This window comes from Aythya fuligula, chromosome 2 (genome assembly GCF_009819795.1).
Source record: "Aythya fuligula isolate bAytFul2 chromosome 2, bAytFul2.pri, whole genome shotgun sequence".
NCBI classification, from domain to species: Eukaryota; Metazoa; Chordata; class Aves; order Anseriformes; family Anatidae; genus Aythya; species Aythya fuligula.
In genome coordinates this window covers 94,798,871-94,819,661 of record NC_045560.1, presented here as the reverse complement: position 1 = coordinate 94,819,661, position 20,791 = coordinate 94,798,871, and the positions used below count along the sequence as shown (strand labels likewise).

The window sequence follows — 20,791 nt, the reverse complement described above, 5'->3', positions numbered from 1 at the left end:
CACTCCAAACATATTTAACCATCAACAACAGCACTCAAGCCAGCAGCCTCTGCATATGCATGCACTTTCTGTGACCCGTGGTTAGATTTTGTGTCAAAGGTACAATTCATAGAATCACAGCTGGTTGAGAGGTATGTAAAGGACTGTAAGGAACTATATGCTTAATTCAGCTTAAACGTGTTGATAAACACCAAGGCTGCTGCTTGTGTGCTCAAAGGGCAGCGAGTTCATGTACTGAGAAAAAAACAGCCCAACTTAGAAAGCCCACTGCAATTCTTCAGATGGTTGGTCAGAAAGCAAGGGCATTCTTATGCTCTATTGCACAAGTCAGAGATATCAAGCAAACAACGTTCACTTCAACTTTGCCAGAAAACTACATAAATAATAATAAAAAGTATCCAATTTATTCATTTTCATAGTATTTCTACAATTATTTTTCATGCCCTTTTTATTAAAGTATTATGCAAATCTGCCACACAAACATCAGTTCGTAGCAGTGGGTGATTTTGGAACTCTCTGAGGGAGTTTCTGAATCACTGCCATACATTTCCGAAGCACTACAGACATATTACAATTATTTTCTTGAGCCGTTCAAAAAGCCCGGGTGTTCAAGGTTTCACACTCTCTTTTCAAGAGCTGACAATGTCACGAGCATCTGCAAAGTCCTGAAAGGGAGAACATCTCCCCGGTCTGTGATTATGTAAGGACAAGGATCCAGGCCCGTCAGGCGGATCTATTTATTGGCAACCTCAGGAAAGAGGCTGAGCACCAAGCGGGCGCAAGGAGCGATCTACCCTTCTGCTTCCCGTAAGTGCCCAGAAGAAATAAGATAATGTCTGAATGGAGTGAAAAAGTTTGCACTGCCACTACATATTTAATGGCTATTCCAGCCATTAGCCTGCTCCGTTTTGGTGCAGTCAATCTAGCGCTCCTTAGGAACGCTAAGTTATTTACTTGTCACTGTTAAGCATGCAATAATGATCCAACTGCTCTCCAAATATATATGTTCACCCGACTTAGCATTCCATAACCATCCATTTATTAATTGCTTTAAAAGCATTCAAGGCTACCCAGCGAGCTGGCAACATGATCCTGATTCTTTATGTCCCTAGAGTACAAAACAGTAAAAAAAAAATGCAGTTTTTTAAGAAACTGATACTCATTCCAGAACAAATAGGGCATGCTTTCTTTTTCTGAATATTTTAGTGCCAAGTAGCTTCTTCAGAACCCCAAATCTGTATTAACAACTTCAAAATGTTTGGACTGCAATAAAGCGCGGCACCTTATTGATTACAGCGTTTCTGGATGAAGAGGGAAGATGTTGCCGAGGAAGAATCTGCTTCCCCTGCATGTGTTATTTCTGTAACAATTCCATCCAAGGGATGGAGCTAAATAGAATAATGTAATGAAAACAGGATTAGGAGAACTGTGATTTTTTTTTTTTCCCCAGCCAGTGCCTCACTTTATGAAACAGGTAATGTCATTCAGAAAATCCCCCATAATTCTTTTCATTATGATTGCAGAGTTCCCCGGGATTCATTTTTTAAGGACACAAACGACTCCTCGGGGCTGATACTGCCTGTATTCCCGTTGGGCACAACGAAACACGGTGGCACCACGCTTCCTCCTGAACGACATCTCCAGCGATGCTGCCCTCCGCGCCTCTCTCTGCCCCAAGGTACCTGAAGCTGTACCCCGACAAACCAAGCGCTGCCACCCCAAAACGAGCGATTTGCCTGAGGTTTTGGGGGACGGGGACCCTGCCACGGCGCAGCGCATCCCGACAGAGCCGCGCTCCCCTTGGCTTCCCAGAGCCGGAGAGGAGAAGAGACGGGGGCTGCCTTAAATGTCACCCGGGAGGGTTTAGGGTTTTTTTCTTTCCTTTTTTTTTTCAGCATCCCCTCGCTCTGCCGGGGGTTGTGCTGGAAAAGGAGCTGCGGCGATCCACGCGAGGCGAGTGCCATCTTCAGGAGGGGCCCGAGCCTCTCTCAGCCAGCGCACGGCTCCCGAAGTTGTGACCCGAACCCATCGCGGCTGGCTCCTGGGGGGGGCTGCCGCCGGGACCCAACTTCGCCGAGCATCCTCGGGGAAAGGGAAGGGAGAAAGCTCGGGGTCGAGCCGAACCGGGCCGGGCCGGGCCGGGGGCAGCGCTCCGGGGCCGGGCAGAGGCACCGCAGATTTAACTCTTTCCTCCGAGCTCCTCCACCCGGCCCCGGGGGGCTCCCGGAGCATTGGGGATCCCCCCCACCTTAGGAGCCCTGCTTCCAGCCCGGGCTGCAGGGACGACTCCAGCCCGGTTTTCCCCCCTAAAAAAATAAACCCGGCAAGGGAAGCGGCCGGCGTGCATCTGTTGCTGGGGGGGCTGGCAGGCGGGTGTCCGGGCACCTCGGGGGGGTGTCAGGGGAGCCTCTCAGGATAGGGCCCGCCGGCCGGCCGGGCATCCCTCTCCCCCCAGCCCCGGCCCCCCCGTGTCCGCGCTGCCCTTGCGCCCGCAGCGCCCCGGCCCTGGGCGTCGGTCCCTACCTCCGTGTCGTAGAGGCGCAGGTCCAAGAAATAGGGGTTGAGCAGGGACTCGTTGCGGATCTGATCCATGGCCAGCTGCACGGCGGGCAGCACCCCCCGGCCGATCTTGCTCTTCTGGTCCTCCTCGGACTGGCTGAGGGGCATCAAGCCCATGATGGAGATCGGCGTGGTGGCGTTGGGGGGCAGCCCGGCAGCCCCCCGGGAGCTGCCCCGCGGCCAGCCCCAGCCCGGCGGAGCCCAGCCCAGGCACAGGAGCAGCAGGAGCATGGCAGGGTTGGAGGTGGCAGCGGCCGGTCTCCGCGGAGAGGGATGCATGCTGCTGGATGGGGGGGAGGAGGAGGAGGAGGAGAAGGAGGAGGAGGAGGATGAGGAGGAGGGCTGAGCGTCGGGAGGGAGCCGAGCCCCTCTCAGCCCGGGCGCATCCCCCGGCGGCAGGAGCCGAGGCGGGAGGAAAAGAAACGCCTCTCTGCTTCCCCGGGAGCCTCGGGGTCTCCTCTCTTCACCCCCCCCCCCCCCCCCCCTTCCCCTGGCAATAATCCTTCTGGCAATGGCGCCTACTCCTTCCCAGGTCTGCCAGCTGCAACCACCAGGAGCGAGAAATAAATAAATAACCCCCCCAAACACACGCACACACGCACTCCCCACCGCCCTCTTCCTCCTCTCCCCGGCGGCAGCAGCAGGGGAGCGGGACCTGCCTCTGCCTCCCGGCTGCTCTTCCTCATCCTCCCCCCCCCTCCAAAAAAAAAAGCCTTCTTCTCCGCTCCGGGAGGAGGAACGGCACCTCTCAGGCGCAGGGGGGGGGCCCTCGCTGCACACCTCCCTCCCCCCCAAGGAGAAAAAAAAAATAGGATGAGGATGCTCCGGCAGAAAACACCGAAGGGGAAAAAGCCCCCCCCAAAATGCTAGAGGAGGAGGAGGGAGGGGAGCGGTGCCGAGCCGGGGCGGGGGGGGTTTAGTGCCGCATTCCCGGGGGGCAGAGGGACGGGATGCGGGGCCGGACCCCCCCGCCCCAAACCCGGGGAAAACGGGGTGCGGGGGCAGAGCACAGCGGCCCCGGGGGGGGGGGGACCTGGCCTCGGTCGCGAGTGGGAGCCGGGAGGGGGCTCGGTGGCCGCTGCCCACCCGCGGGGGTGCGGGGTGAAGGCGCAGACCCCGGGGCCGCCCCGGTTTCCCCCCCGCCGCAGCCCCCCCGGCACGCAAACGCGCTCCCACTCCGGCTTGGCACCTCCACTGGCACACGCACACACACACACGCACACACAGAGCCTGGGCCATGGCAACTCTGCAGCACGCTGGGGAGTTGGGCGTTTTGAAAAAAAAAAAAAAAAATCCCGGATTTTTATTTTTTTTAATTATTATTATATTTTTATATTACTGTTTTTCTTCTCCCCGCAGAATTCACCGTTTCCCAGAGCCTGGCTCTGTCCGTGTCTGTTTTTCCTGCACCTGCAGCTTGCGGCTGCCAGCAATGCACAGAAGAAATGTGAGGTTCCTGCGGGGACAGAGGGCTGCCACAGCCCTGCCTGGGGGTCAGGAGCCCCCTGCACCCAACGAGCCCCTCCATGAAGTCACCAAGACCTGCGGGGCACCCCTACACTGTCCACCCCTGCCTGTGTCCTGCCAGAGCCCTCAGTGGCCCTGCTCTGGTTTGCAGCCTTCTGAGAAGACCGTGGGCCTAAAGCCTGTGCTCGTAACCTCATAACGTGCCCAGCCTTGTGGCCTTTCCCTCAGGATGCTGCCCAATGGCAGTGACTGAAGGGCATTGGTACTAAAAAGTCTGCCACCACTGCCGATAATATTATTTCAGTCATTAACACGCACATCAGATTTGTTAATAACCTTATTCCAGGTTCCAAGCACCTGCTCTCATCGTGCCTGTATCAAATTAAGCAGACATAGCATCACTGATCGTCCCTCACACCCATAACCTAAGCTTAATAACTGCACCTCACTTTTGTACTGAATTTCACCTCAGAAATTGCCCTTGGAGGCATTTCCAAGGCACCTCTGCCTTTTCTGCTCCATGTAGGAACAGCTGCCTGCCCTAGGCCACCCGTAGCAGCCTCAGTCCTGTGGGAAGCAGCCCCCAGAGACAGGAGAGCCAAGCTGTCCGCAGGGGCTGCCTCCCTGTGGAGAAATCCACAGCCCAGTTTTGAATCACTTCTGCCAAAAAGCATGCGCTACTCTTTTGCTCCCCTGTGGCTGACCCGGCCTTGTGATAAAGCCAAATGTGCACTCGTTATTTGTGCATGTGGCCTGCCCCCAATTTGTCACCTGCAAACTTACAGTAAGCTGCCTCCTTCCAGAAAACTGGTTATCACAACACCAACAGCTCTTCCTAGGATCCCAACAGGAGCAGAGGCCATATTGATTTTGCATAATTTTATTTTTAATCAGAATTTCATATGCTAAACAACATTTTGCCATTCTCAGCCGTATCCGCAGTAGGTCCCGAGTTTGTTCATCAAAACCCATTTCACGTAAAACCATTCCTCACTGCTTGTATCCCGTATCATTCTGTGATTTTCTCCAGTTCTTGGCCACGAGGGCTACAGCTACTTGGATCACTTTGGTTATCATTCTGCAATATTGGCACTCTGTTAACACGCGCGCTCGCACTGTCTCTGGAACGCTATCAGCTTTCTGAGTTTTATTTCAAAATCAATCTCCTAGTTATAGGGAACTCAGCCTTTTTGTAAGAGAGCTCGAGTCCAAGCTATATGGTGCAACAGAATTAATACCTCGGATATTAGCAGCAGCTGCTTGACGTCTGTCTTGGTTACTGATACAGCAGCAACCCTTTGTTATTTTGGGAATCAGACGCATCTCCTAGCTTCTCTCCAGCCACAGGCCACAAACAGCGCAGAGCATGGAAGCCCGAGCCCAGCCACTGGTGGTGCCCATGCAGGCACGGGGAATCCAGATGCTGGGGATGCAGGTCAAAGAAACACACCTGGGAGGTGCTGCCTTGCTGTGTTAATGCTTACCACGGAGCACGAAACCAGCTCCAAAAGCAGGCCTAGGAAGCCAAAACTTACCCCTGTTTACTGGGAAACTCAAGGCAGCCCTTTTGGGGGCACTATCTGATGATGCCTTCCCCTTTTCTGGATACTCGTCAGGAGATTCTACCCCACCCTGGGGTGACCTTCACCTGCATGCACATTTCTGTTTCGTACACCACCATCTGTGGTCAAACGAGTCCCAGCTCCTGCACCTGAACTGCAGAAGTCTGGGTATTGCTGGGTGTCATTTATATCAACCAAAGAGAAGCATCAAGTTAGAGCATCAAATAAGGTGGTACTTCTGACATTGATGTGTTTGTTGTTGTCTTCCTTGACAACAGTAAAACAGGGATACTCGTGCTTCATGGTGTGAAGATAGAGTAATAAATGTTTAGGAAGCACTAAGACACTGCAACATTCAAGTTTCATGTTGAAAAAAGCTGAGAAAATAACCTTTATTTTTCAGGCAGGGGACTTAATATAGGGAAGTAAATAAAGTCATACATTGAACAATGAGGATTAAGCAAAATAAGCCTCTTCAAATCCTGCCTGTATACTCAGCGAGGAATTGAAAAGACATTTTTTGTATTTTTTTTTAAAGGAAACAATGCAAGAAATAGTTTATGATCATGTAATTACAGACAATACTGTAACGTAGATGCACTGAAGCTATGTTTAGCTTAACAAAGAACTTCATTTTTGACACTTTCAGAGACTGCATTTGCAATCCCATCAACATTTTTCATATAATACACATATAAGTTTAAATATGCTAGATATATAGAATTATATTTTAGTAAATCCTCTTCTTTCCTGCTATCAGCACTCAGAATTTTGTTCTTTCATACTATCCTTTGCTTATACATAACAGACAAGCAGGTAGTACCTCATTTTAACTAAAAGGCCTAAAGGAGAATTGCACCAAACCTATTTTTAAAAATTATGTCAGACACATCCTCCTGCCCAGCTATCTATTTTTTTTCCCCTAGACATCCCCAGAATGTTCAGTGAAGTGCATCCCCTAGGATGGAATCCTCTAAAGCAGCACAAGTTGTTTATATGCAATGCAAAAATGCTTTCTATTTTTATTTGGTGGTCTATACCAGACACCCTCTGTATCTGCTTATTCCTTTTTGGCTAAAATACCAGGTTGTAAGAACTGTAAACCCATCTCTCTTTGCCTAAAAAACAAATGTAATTTTCTTCTTTGGCATGTTACCCAGTCACTACAGCATTTTGGTCATGTGAACCCTTCAACTACATGCCAGTAAACAAGAGTTCTTTCAAATACCTTCATGCTAAAGATAATTTCCACTTTTTTTTCTAGTTATTATCAAGACTTCTCACAGAGTATACAGAGTTAACGGTTTTTGTTCTTATGTATTCCCTAAATCTGCTCATTACACAGCACCCAATTCACGCATTTCAGGCCCAAATATCTGCACTGCTATTACTCCCTCGATCACTTTCTTTTCAGCTGTAAGTTAAATCCCTTCTGAGGATGCATAAGCCCAAGAAATCCAGAAGACTGCTTTTCCCTTGCCACCAAGAAACTGCCTCTGCTGCAAGTCCTCTCCCATGCCAGGAGACGGCCCAACACTGCACGCAATGTGTCACACCACCCATCAGACCACTGACTCACTCCCTGTGTCTTGTATCTTTTCCTCTTGCTTGTAGAGTTAGGAAAAAAAAACACAGAGAAGGTCCCAACCTGGTTTAGTCTCCATCCCCCTTTGGAAATCCTGGAAGCCTTTAAAAGTCTGTCATCTTCAGCTACGTCAGTCCTGCCGGCGCTGACGAGGATTGGTGTAACCAGGCTTTGCCTCTTTATATAAATGTCAGTGAGTAATGGATTGAAAAAAATAGCCTGAAAACTGTCGATCTAGGCATAGCAATTTTAGTACCACATGGACATACACAATTGTTTTCCTATGTAAATGGGAAGTGGAAGAACACTGCAATGCTTTAATTCAAACTCCAGTGGTTGGAGCCAAGCACTAGCAACCTGGCAGAACCATGGGAGCTCTGCTGTCGATCTCTTCTCCCTCCCAAGGACTTCTCCACCTACATCTGCTAACTTGCTAGCACAGTCATGAGTTTGCCTTCCTCGTGAGCTTCTATAGTGTTCTCACATACTGCCAAAAAATCCTACGGTTTTAACTGTACACAGACAGCTGTGCGATCCTAACCCTACCGTCTCTCTAGACATCTTGACTGCTGTCATTCTGTCAAGGTATCAGAACAAAGCTCAACTTCAAATTAATCTGCCAAGACAGCCAAATGAAATTACAACATCAGATTTTGAATTACCAGCAGTATCGCTGTGTATCTGCCGGTGTTTCCAGACATAGGAAACAGGAGCAGTTCCATCAGTGTTACCAACAGGAATTTCTCCGTCAAATAGATCTTATCACTTCCTATAAATATAGCAAAAAATTGAACACAGTTTTAAGTCTTTGTTTCAGCAGAGCTAGCAAGAAATACTGCTTCCAATCCATGTTGACCTATGTGCATACAATGACAACTGCTGTTGCAGAGTGATTGTGCAAGCTGCAACAATCCTCCATCATAAAGGTTCAGCCAATACTGTGCATACAGAGGTTTTAGTGGTTTATTTTATTTCTTAGAAAGAAGGTTTATGTCCTGTCTTTTCTTGAAGGAAAAAATCCAGTAAGGTCTTGGCCATGTCAAAGACCCACAATGCTTAAATGAAAGAACTATAGAAGAATAAAAGAAAAACCATATATAATTCAAAACAAACAAACAAAACACCAGCAAAAATACTTACCTGAAGAGTTCAAAAACGTATAATAAAGAATTGGGTAGCAGAATGCATTTAGTATCACCAGGTATTTTGTTTTAAGAGTTAAAAAAATCTTTGCATATTTATATTCCTCTCACAAGGTGCATCTAGAACAGAATATTGGGATAGTATTTTGCACAGTTCGGTTTTCTGAAATACTTCTGGTTTAATCTTTTGTGCCTCTGCTGTGCCAAATATGACCCATCTCTAGGGATGTCCAGGGAACACCAGAAAAAAAAAAAAGAAGGGAAGAAACTTGGGAGAACACAACATCAAGCTGATCCCTTATATCCAAAAAATGGCAATAGCCATCAGAGAGGTTGTATTTACCACTAGACAATGAAGAAGGAATTAAAATCAATTTGGAAGACAGATTTCTATGTATCAATCTTCAAATTGTATACAGAAACCGTGTGCTGGGATGATACATTCTTGGCGTAACTTGGCTCATCTTTATTTTGTATTAATTTTTTTTTTTTTAAACAACTTGATAGTACAAAATGAAAGAAAAACCCTTGAGCTTTCCTTGCTTGCAGTGCCAGTATCCCATTATTTTAATATAAGTTTATCAATAAGCTTGAATTGCATGTTTTGCTTTAATGGGTGCTTCACAATGTTAGTGGCAAAGAGAAAAAAAAGCGTGTCTTTAAACATAAAAGATGAGTACTAAGAAATGGGGGAACTACTGTCTGATGTTTTAGATAAAGTGGAAACTCCTCATCTCTCTTTTTCAAAAAGAGCCATAGGAGGCCAGAACCAGATGGAGTGCGAATTTGTGACTAAGTCCTCCAATTTTTCTGGTTCTCTGAGGCATCCAGCGCCTTCTTTACTGAGAAGCCCCAAATCTACAGTGTGTTCCTCAGCAGATGGCCCCAACCTCCTGCAGGAGGAAGTTTGAAAACGTGCATTGTGAATCAGACACTCGATCGATTCCTTCATCATCCAAACCTGAAGCCAGACATTAATACAATTCCTTTGAGTTGACAAGAAGGAAAGTAGCAAGGAGAAAAGCATGAAGTAGGTGGACTAAAGGGCCAACAACATACATGGAGCAAACTGGTGATGTTACTACATTCAGTAACTGCTTCTGAACTAAACATAAGCATGTTTTTCTAGCAAATATTTAACCCAGGCTAGCAGGTTTGCTGGTGCAGGAGAAAACAGCTCAGTTGCATACAACTAGAAGCCCAGAACATCAGTACTTCCCTACAAAAAAATGCAGAGTAGCAAGATGTACAGAAAACAATTTCCAATTACTAGATTTCATTTGCATACGAACACCTGCTGATAAAATCTGGAAGTCTCAAAACTAAGAAAACCTCATTGACCTTAAAGGTCAATGAGAGTTTTGTCTACAAGTGTAATTGCTGGGCTTTCATTAACTTATTAATGTAATGCAATCAACAGTCACGAAGGCAAAACAGAAATGAACAGAAAAACCTTGCTGTGTTGGAGGAGTTCTAACAGCTCTCTCATGCAGACACCCAGCTTTGATTTGTGACTCCACAAACTGAACACAGTTGCTGCTAGCAGGTGAACAAAAGCATTAATGAGTTCAGTAATGGGAACTTGAGAGAGCATAAAATAAAGCTGTCTTCTACCAAGTGCTGCAGGGATCAGAGCCTAAGAGATCAGAGAGAGGGTTAAAAGAAAACCACTGACCATATGAAAAAAAAAAAAAACAGTTATAAAGACAGTTGCCACTCTATCGAGTCACAAAATATTTTATTAGTTCTAACATCAATTTCATCAGTCCAACCCACAGAGACAGATCTTTGAAGGTCTTCAAAAAACATTCCATATACAGGGTTTTAGACAGATCTTGGAAGAACCTCCATAGGCATCCTCTACAGGCAGAAACCCTCCCCCCACACCCTAATCATATAAATATATGCCAAAATGACACGAGCTTATGAAAATTCAAAGAAAGGTCTGTACATTTCATATAGAAAACAGGAACAAAGACAAATAATGGAGGAAATCTAAAACTAACCAGAACAGATGCCAAGACTTCTGGGGGAAAAAAGGTTGTAATCTTCATGTTTCTATGCATAAAATATACCTCCAGCTGACGTAAGGACACCTTCCTCATGAGCTGAAACTCTTTTAATCAACATTTTAATGATAATGGTCAATGACCAAATATATAGATATACTTACTCCTTGTCTGAATGGGTAAAGCAGACCCTACAACACCACAGCTGAAAACATCTTGTACTGGTGCAAATTAAACCCTGTGTTTTCAATAGGACTGTATGCGTTACCATAAACAAGTTATCAGAAAAGGAGTTCCCAGACAAAATGCAAGTTATATCTAAAGACTTCTTTTTTTTTGAATTAATAGCAGCTGCATATCCTATCAATTAGTTGTAAAGCATTTTTTTTTTTTTATTTACCCACTCATTTTAAAAAGCCATTTAAACAATTACAAATTAATTAAAATATTAATTTCTTAGATTTTTTTTTTCTGTAATTTTAAGTTTGAAACAAACCCCTTACATCAAAAGAATTATTGCTAGGTCTGATCTTACAGGTTGAAAATCCACATGATGTTAAAGTAAGTTGTGCAGTCTAGCTGCACAGCTAGATCCATTTATATCTAAACAGAGCATCACCTTTAAATGTTGTTGCCTTAATTAATAAGGATGAGAAAATCCCCATTTTCCTCCAAAATCAGACTTAAGCATGATCAGAATCTAATCAAGTGCCATGAGGAATTGAAATTGTCTCAACATTTAACGTATAGTATTGTCAAGCATGTGCAATCTGTATGCTTCTAGATTGTTATTTGTGCAAAAACATGCAGACCTTCTCAGCCTTCATGTGCAAACCCACAGTCTTCAGTGAGGGGTCTGTTATAGCCACTCAGGGTCAGAATCTGGCCTACATTTACCCTCTTGGTATTAAAAAGACAAGGAGAATTATTAACCAGCATCTGTTAAAAGGCACAACTGCAGAATGCTTTAGTAGAAAAATAAACATTTTAGTTACTGGCAGATAACATTAGTGCAATTATTTTGACTGCCTTTCACACAGTAGATTAAAAAATATATTGTCACTTGTGAAAAAGGATCTAAGACACTTCAAAAACAGTTATGTAGCTGCCAAATACAGGGAACCGAAGAGGAGCAGATTCTGTGGCATGATACAGCCACAGTACTTACTTCACGTAGCTCTCGATGCTTAGTGCCTTTTAATGCTCCAGAAAACAAAATTCAATGCTTGTAAACTAATTACAGTTCTTTTCATACAAAAATATATCACTTATGTAATTTTCAAAAGGCTGACTATCTGCTGACTAGGAAGAGAACATTTTCATATTCAGCTATATACTAGATGACATCTGGATCAACTTCTTTCTTTGAAGAACCATTTTTGGTATTCTGAATCGGTACACGGTCGTAATACTGGTGCTGGATTACCATTGTAAGAGTTCGACTCTGCTTGTAAGCACTTCTGGGTTTGTACATGAAACAAAGTACCATCCTGCAAAAGAGAGAAATAATTTTTGCTTTTTGGGTCTTAAAAATCACAAATACACCATTGTATTTGAAAAGTAACAGAAAGCACTCATAATAAATATCACATATACCTTCTCATGAGCTATGCAGTGAATCCAAAATGCCTAACTTGAGAATCTCTAAAACTTTATCAAAAGGCCCCACTTCTAAACTTAATTCGTGTCTTGACATTTAAGTTTGTAAAGGATAAGCTCGCTCAGCTCCCTTTCATTCCCTTTTGTTACTGCATGAGAATATGGGCAGAGAAAACCAAAGCCAAATACATGCGTTACCTAAATTCACCGACTTACTGCACACTTTGCAAGTAAAATTCAAATGTCAGTTAATTGTATATGCTGGATATATTTTTGGCAAAAAGAAAATTGTCCTTTCTTTAGAGGATATATTTCTGGTGGAAAAGGCAAAAATTTCTAAGCATACCTCTTGCCTGCTAATCTCTGTGCAGTCAGCTTGCTTTGCTTGAGAGGAGCACATCTGCCTCACTAGGTGTAAGGTCTGATTGGCCCCTACAGTCGGGTTCCCCAAAGAACATTATTTGAGCCCTCAGGCCCTCCTATTAAGGCGCTCTCCAAAAACATTTTTATCTCCAGTTCCTATAGCTTGCTCCAATCTGGGAGCACTGTCAACTAAGAGAGGCACAAGAAGGCGGCATACCCAACTTTGGAGAACAGCCGTGCTCCCAGGGCCTTTCTTGGCCCAGGTGACATCTTCACACCTATTCCCAAAGCCTCTGACAGCTTTGAAAGAAAAATGCCAACAGCCTGCTTAGGAGCGTAAACCTGACTCCTTTGGAAGTCTGCTGTTCAGGCATCAGGAATGTTGCACAAATGGCGCTTTGCACCACAGCCTCTGACAGCCAGTGCTGCGTGCTTGCTCACGGGTTTGCTCACGGGCTTAGCTGCTGAATGACTTTCCTGTTTCCATCTGTGATTAACTCAAATTTTTGAGTGGACTAATCTATATCTGCCTCACTTGCTTTTGACTTGGTGCCAGGAAGAACTTAATTCTGCCCAGGCAGCTGGGAAGGCTGTTCAAATCTTTGATGATGCTCTGTCTCTGCTACTTTTGTAAGGACAGCTTTGCTAGTGCCTGACACTTCTCTACACAGAGCAAGAGAAATGCAGTACTGATACCTGGCCCTCTACTTGCCTTGAAACATGGGAAACAGTGATTTTGATCAAATGTAACAGAAGAAGAGGAATCAGTGTGGAGCAGCAGATTCAAATCACACACAAGAAGAAAGCGGTCATGAGAAAGAAAGAGGATTTAGCATCTGAAACTTAAGGAATTTTTTATAAGTTAATGGCTAGGAGTGCAGTGGAAACAGATGTATTCCAAGACTGTGTTTTCTTAGTCATTCCCTGACATGACTAAGTTCATTCAAAATATGTCATCTCAGGGATTAACACATATGACCTTGAAAAACTTTATGAAGTAAGCATTAAAAATGAAACATCATTTCTCAAGCCAGCCTTTTAAATATTTTGTTTTACTCAGTAGTATCACTGTGAGCTTCGGCATAGACTAGATTCAGTGGACAGACAGTAGTTTTCACATTTTTCTTTAGAATTTACTCTGCCACCCATCACTGGGGGTATTATCTGGGCATGAACTTGTCAGCTGTGAAGTCTGTAGAATTTAGATGCATTATGTAGATACATTATGTAAATATACCATTTTGATATATTATGTGACCTTTTCCCTTAGCCGAATAATAACACCCCAGAAGCTGTCCAAGGCCACCATTTTTCATGCAATTTATTTTCTCTGAGGCATTCAGGAACTATGCGGAGATTAAAACCTACTAAACGCGAGGTTTTCTAATATCATGTTATGTTTATTAATATACTCCGTACTTCGCAGTATTTCTCCTCTTTGGGAACTGGCATTAAGGTGGAAGAAGAGAAGTATAGATTTGCTGAGTCCCCACAGCCAGTAAGATGTATTCATGGTACAGACAGAAGGTAGGTTTTGATGGGGCATCAAGTTATACAACTTGCATCACATCGCTCTGAGAAGCTCTGAGGGGACTTCTTGTGCTCACGAGGAGGGTCAAGACAGATTGTTTGCAGAAGGGGTGGTGAAAATACTGGAAAGTAAGAGACGTCAATGAAAGGAGAGCAAAACTAGGCCATCCACAAGACTGGCTGGGGAAGGGGTACGGAAGCACTTTGGTTCTCAGGGAAAGGCAGTACAAGCAGGATGTGAGGAAAAACCGAGAAGTCCACTGAAAGCACTGGGAAGTACTGAAAGAACAGGACAAAGAGATGTCTCAACTTTCTTGATTCCTCTGGGGTTAAAGGGTGCTTTCTTTCCTCGTCTTTCTGCTCTTTTATGACTGGGATATTCTTTATCTGCATTCTACTGCTATCCTGTTCTAAGTTTAGATACTAAAAGCCAAGACAGTCATAAATCTCTAGGAACAATATTCTATCTAAATACAATCCCACTCCAGACACAGGAGTATTTGTGGCCTGCATAATTTGTAGGCAGTAAAATAAAAAGTAAACAAATAAACCAACAAAACAAACAACCATTTTTATCCCATTCCCTCCCCCCAAAAATCAACATTTTTTCTTCCATTCCCTCCTCCCAGAAAACAAACCTAAAACCAAATGGGCACACTTACCTCTCTGAAAACAAACTTCTGGTTTTCAGGAATGTCAGGAGTATTTTCTTTACACAAGTTCATTGTCAAATAGTCAGTCCCTGTGTCAACTGCTGCACAGGCTTCTGGCTGTCGGGTGTTGTAGCGTATTTCATTACGGGATGTGTACTCAAAAAACTACAAATGTAAGAGAAGAAACAGGGGACAACAGTAATTTCATATAAGCAAGTGTTTATAAGGAAAACATACTAAGGTACTATAATTAAGTTCACATATTAAAGTTGCTATTGTGGAGAGAAATTCTGCCAAAAATATTCAAGGAGCCTTCACTGCTGTTCTTTGTTTACTATTTTATAGAAAATCAATCTCACCACAGCACTGATTTACTCTGGTAGCACTTAAAACGCATGATATGCTGAATAAATGCACTGGAAAACAGACACTCCAACTTTAACTAATAACTTGCAAACTTTGATCGTAATATTTTACTTTCACATTCTCACCCACCTTTAAAAGTAGGACAGGAACCATTTTATACCCTGACATTATACCTTCTTAATTCAGCTGTCACAAAAATAATGTTACTTTTAATTAAGGAGCTGCTCACTGGACAGTTCAAGTGCAGTTTGGTCAAGGTTCATTTCCAGTTACAAAGAACTCAGAATGCATGGTGATGAGCATTTTATTATATGACATTTTAAGATATTCAGAGCAAATCAGCTACAGATGCCTTTAAACATGAGAAGAACTTTATTAAAGACAATTTATGGCCTTTGCTTATTGTACAATATTCTATAGAGATGTTCTGAATGTGCCCTAAAACACAGGCTTCTGCAGCAATTATGGTTGAAACCTTCCTTAAAATTTTTATATTTATCATGGACAGTTGCCAAATTTTGGACTTCATTAAAGGGGATAGCAGAGTATGAGAGTTGTTTGTATTTAGCATGCTTGTAAATAATTCAGATGACTATAGTGCACGGATGTGTGTTTAGAACTGATTTAGATTATACTCAGTAGGGTAGACAAGAGGTTTATGCACATCAGAAAATTGCTTGTTTCCAATAGTATAGCCGCATTAGTGGAAAGCAATAAAAGGATGAGGGGGAAAAGGGATCCTCTTTTGTTTTGCTTATCCCCTGGAGAAAGAGATTGTAAAAAGAGTGGTGTGAAGGGGGCTATAACAATTTAGAAACATATATACTTGAACTTACCACCGAACCATCCTTAATAACCAGAAGATAACTAGCCTTGAAAGAGAAACTGGAAAGACGCTTTTCATGTAAATATGATTACATGATTACCAAGTCTGCAAACATCCAGTTCCAGGTGCCAGAGCTCCAATTTAGACTAAACTGGTGGTACCCATTTAAAGAAACCTCCTATGGAGGAACTTCTCTCCTGAGTTGGCAGTTGCAGCTGTACACAAGCAAATGCTGCCCACTGCTTGTAGAGCTTCATGGCTGTTTTGGGGGTAGTAATGGAAGAGATCCCCCTGCACTAACATTTTCACCATCATTCGTATATAGCAAGCCACAAATAAAAGTGTTTTGAAAAGCAACTTCAAGCTTGAAATCTACCACCTGGCACCGCATCCAGGAGATTTTGACTTCCCCTTGAAAAATATTGCTTGGACCTACTCCTATGACCTAAACTACTTTATAACATTTGATAATGATGACACGTTTCTGGCGTAACGCAGAAGTCAAATGTGATAACATCGACCTGATGTTTTATTTTCTACCCCAACAAGCATGGTTGCTCCCTATCCTTTAAGGACTATTACACAAGCTTGGTATCTGATTAGCACTTGAAGATCCTGCTTCTTCAGGCACCACAATGAGCAAATGGCATTGAACATTAGTGGAAGCCTGCAAGCTGCTGATCATACCAGATATACCAAGAGTAGATGGTGCAGCTACTAGGGCAGAGCAATTCTTACTATTAAGATCTTTCCTGAGTAACATCTCAAGGTCTTGCATCAGATTTTGGAAGAGAAAAGCTAATAAAATGGTTAATTGCTGGGTAACATTAAGGATTGGGGTTATATTATTAACAACCAAGTACATGTGTTTCCCTGCCTAATGATTATACAGTTCTTTACCCTACCTATACTGCTTCAAACGGAATAAATTCTTCTGGCTTCAGGCTTTTTCAAGCTCCAGTAACACATCAGGTAAATCTCTTCCTCCTCAAAAGGAAGAGGCCTTTTTTAATTCTCTTTCCTTGCTCCGCGCGTTCAACGAACGGAAAAGCAACATTTTCAAATTAATCTGTGGCCCAGTAACTAGTGGCCTTACTGCATCTCTTTCCTTCAGAGAGCTGGTAGACTAAGTGCCACAGGGAAACTTAAAATTATAGAATGGTTTGGGCTGGAAAGGACCTTAAAAAACATCCAGTTCCACCATCCCCACCATAGGCAAGGATGCCACCCACTAGGCCGGGCTGCTTAAAGCCCCATCCAACCTGGCCTTGGATACTTTGGGGCATCCACCACCTTTCCGGGCAACCTGTTCCAGTGCCTCACCATCCTCATAGTGAAGAATTTCTTCTTTGTATCTAACCTAAACCTACCCCTTTTTAGTTTAAAAGTGTTACGGCCTGTCCTTAGGCCTTACTTGATGAGGCCTTCTACCAAGTGCCTGCCACTACTGGGAAATCTGCAGGACGTGCCTCAGCTTCATCTGGGCATATTGGTACCCAAGGGATGGTGGCTACCACACCGGCCTCTGAAACCAAACTCTCAGCCCTCTGTCTGGCTACCTGCTGCTCTTCTGCACACTGGTAGATGTTTGCACTTTGACAGGTACTTTCTGGGTGAAAAAAGCAGCAGTGATCCTACCAGGTCTGATCCCCTTTTCAGGGAAACCCAGGGGCTTTACTAAGCTCTTTGTTTGTCTCTCCCTGTTTGCCTCAGATGGGACTAGCCTGGGGGTATTGTCAGACACTGCTCAGTAGTTACCAGTCCTCTTACCACATCAGGAAGGCTTTCTGCCAGCCCACATTGGTCCCTCTGTCCAGCTTCATAGCCATACCAAGAAGGTATGCAAAGTCCATGCAATGGACTTTTCTGGTCTTGAACTTCAAAGCTCCTTACTCTTCTCTACCTGGGCAGACACTTCCACCACACAATAGCCTGGGTGCAAGCTCTCAGTAGCCAAAGTATTGTATTTTTTCTGCCTCTCTTCCATATGCACTTAGTTTCTATCACCTCAATTATATCTTCACCTTCTTGCTGTAAAGAATATACAAATTTTAAACTACCACCAGTTTTCTTACTGCTTATACAAAAGCAATTCAAAAGGGAACCCTATCCCTTAGGCCATGGCATTGTTCAGTTGGATTCAAGGCAAAACAGCAACAAATTACCAAGGACCTCAGACCGTTTTCTGAAAGTGGTTTTACTTACTGAGAGATAAAATGAGAGTAAGAACTGGACTTCATAAATAATCAAGAGCACAGAGCTCTCTCCTCTTGCCACAGTGCACACAGATATTCAGAGGTCACCTTAAGTGGAGAACTGCTTTCAGTGAAAACAGCTTTTGCAGTTGTCCCCTACATAAACAGCCAGCTGCCACTAGCGTATCATGCCAGAGGATGGGCGCGCTGGAGTGTAAGATACATATGGCTGGCCAAGTTAACACTCACATTAAATTCTACCACAATGTTTTTGGAGAATAGCTTTCCTGAGCTGTACGCTGGAGAATAAAGTTCACTCCCTGCACACCACGAGATAGTGTGAATGTTCAGCTGTGATGATCACTGTCTGGGGAAGAAAGTGGTGAATAGTGGAACAAACATGGCAAGTGAAGGAAGGGATGAGAAAGAAAACCAGAGGAGAAAAAATGGGAGCTAAGTGGGAAAAGGAAAGATGTGACGAGGTGTAAAATGTGACATGGCGTGGGGAACTAACTGGTAGAAGGAATATCTGAGAGGAGAGACAGAGCAAGGAAGTTAGAGAAAGATTGTGAGCCAACCAGTGTGGAACAGAAAGTGGTAAAGCACCATGTGGAAAAACAGGAGTTGAGACACACGGCATAGAGGGGACTGAGGTGAAACTTGCTTGTGAGGGTTTGCTGCTAAAGCCCTACAGAGTGGAATGCCAAGAGCAGTCTGGAGGAGAGCAAGCAGAAGAGCTCAGGATCAGCATGGAAGATGCCCCTCCAAAGATAATACAGAGGTTACAGGCTACCTGTTGTTAGAAAATATCTGCAAAATTCTGTGGTAAAGCACGCTGCTTTCCTCAGCATTGATAAAACTAGAGATGCCCTTATCACCATCAGTTCCATCAGCTTAAAGTGGTGGATGTACACGTGGGAGATTTGAGCTGAGCTAAGGAACTCACAAGATCGAGAACAGCCTGTCATTATTAAGAATGACTGTCTATAGGCCATGGTGAAAGAGATGGAGAGAAGCATTCTGTAAGCCAGAAAAAGGAGGTACAACTTCAGGAATTCTGACTCCCATTTCCCATCTCACTTGTGTTTCCACATCTCATCTTAGTTTAGCTTCCTTCTATTCCCACACTCACAGTTCTTCCTGCTGTCCACTTTTTGTCACAGCACTACTACTTTCAACCTGACTCATGGCCCCATTTGCCAACTGCTATCTCTGATTCCAAGTCAAGTCCCCCTACCCTGTTCCACCAAATCAATCTCCAGTTATCCTGCTTCTTTCACTTTAACAGTGCAGAGCTCCTAACTACTTCTTCCTCTGTCACACATGCCCTGCGTCATACCTTCTGTCCTACCTCTGTCCCATATTTCTTCTGCCCTCTGTTACCATGCCCCACCTTAACCTGGCTTCCATCAGCCCTTCCCCGCCTTTTTCCCAATTTCACTAATATTGTTTTGCCCATTTTCTATGTATAGCCTTCCCTCAACAGGCTTTGAAATTCTCTTCTGTCATCTCATATTTGCTGGCTTATATTGCAGCCAGGTATCTTCTACATTCCTTCTCCTTCCTGCTCCCTGGATGCCAGCAGAGGGAGCAGTAATTGCACAGCTCAGAGAGCAACGCTGCTGTCAGTCCGGTGCTCGCTGTATCACAGCACAGGTACTTGCACGCATCACACTGTGAGCAGAGAGGCATGAGAGCATCAAAATCCAGTGATTTGGTATCTTCACAGTGGACTCAGTAGATTTTTTAGTGATAAAATTTAGTAGATTTTTTGATAAGCGAAGTATATCTACAAAAATGTCATCTCATAAGAACTCTTCTTACAAATTGCACTTTTTTTGCCTTCATCTTCTACCCCATAATACAAGAAAAAACAAATCTGTGAATGCTTTTTGTGTGTGAGCAGGTAATCCCATAAATGAGACACTTCTCAGTCTATGAATGTAATCAACTTTGTGATAAGGAACAGGCTTAACAATCTTATCTTGTTATTAATTCATCTTCTGTATAGGTGTAGAGAGACATGCTCAGCTTGGGCAGGAAGCTGAGCCAAGGGAGTGAAATGGGTTGGTGTGGCTTAACGTACTTAACATACATCTGTCAGTATCGATACACTTTGGCTTTTATCATGCACAATTCACTTCCTCCCTTTCTCTTCATCTTTACATCCAGGACAGAAACTTTAGGCAAGTTAAGACATAAACTACACAAACTAATAAATAATACCAAGCAATACTTCTACCACTTAAGGCAGTAAACTTGTTGCCAGAAAAAAATCTACTTCTGTTACGATTTGAAACAGAGTGCTCAGACTGTTGTTTTTATTTCCTAACTTATAAAGCAATTTATATTAAAAGCTTCCTCCTCAATACAGACTTGTGTTCAGTCCTCAAGCTTTTTCATTTTTTAAAACTGAGCTCAGAAAACCAGCTGATAAACTGCTTATTTCCACAGATCTCTGGTCCTTTTCCAAACCTGTTTTTCCTTTCTGAAACAAATGTTTGGATTAATTTCATAAAAACACAGTTAAGCCACTGAAACCATCACACAGTTATGTAGGGCCTTGTTTAAAGTACGTATGTCTCCATCCCTCCCCACTAGGAACACGCCAGATAGTCTAATCTGAGTCTGAAGCCAAAAACCAAGTATGTTATACACCACATGTCAAACACCAAATGCTAATTTTAGAAGGTGGCTACTCAAAGCCATGTAAAACAGGCATTGTAGATTGGCATTTGGTGCCCCATGGCACTTTTATCGTGGCGTTATGTGAAGGGCTTGATGGCTATCATATCTAACCACTTGCACAGAGTTTCCATGTGCACGGAGGAAGATAATAGCAAGCATTTTCAGCTTCATTACTTAAAAAGCAAGAAAGCAAAAAAGCATTAAAACGGATCCATATTCTCAAGGATTGTATTGTCCTAGCCCAGGA

General features: G+C 43.8%; 2 protein-coding genes across 2 annotated transcripts in view; both read right to left on the bottom strand.

Annotated features, from left to right (window-relative positions):
• Positions 1-2,942, bottom strand: part of GABBR2 (gamma-aminobutyric acid type B receptor subunit 2) — a 479,128-nt gene extending 476,186 nt beyond the window's left edge. The window contains exon 1 of the mRNA XM_032180769.1: positions 2,524-2,942. Coding sequence (XP_032036660.1) covers positions 2,524-2,838 — 315 coding nt within the window. The 5' untranslated portion in view covers positions 2,839-2,942. The remainder of the gene's footprint in view (positions 1-2,523) is intronic.
• Positions 2,943-10,792: 7,850 nt separating this feature from the next.
• GALNT12 (polypeptide N-acetylgalactosaminyltransferase 12) overlaps positions 10,793-20,791 on the bottom strand; it is a 46,360-nt gene continuing 36,361 nt past the window's right edge. The window contains exons 9-10 of the mRNA XM_032183247.1: positions 14,479-14,634; positions 10,793-11,814 (exon numbers count right to left, since the gene is read on the bottom strand). Coding sequence (XP_032039138.1) covers positions 11,677-11,814; positions 14,479-14,634 — 294 coding nt within the window. The 3' untranslated portion in view covers positions 10,793-11,676. The remainder of the gene's footprint in view (positions 11,815-14,478; positions 14,635-20,791) is intronic.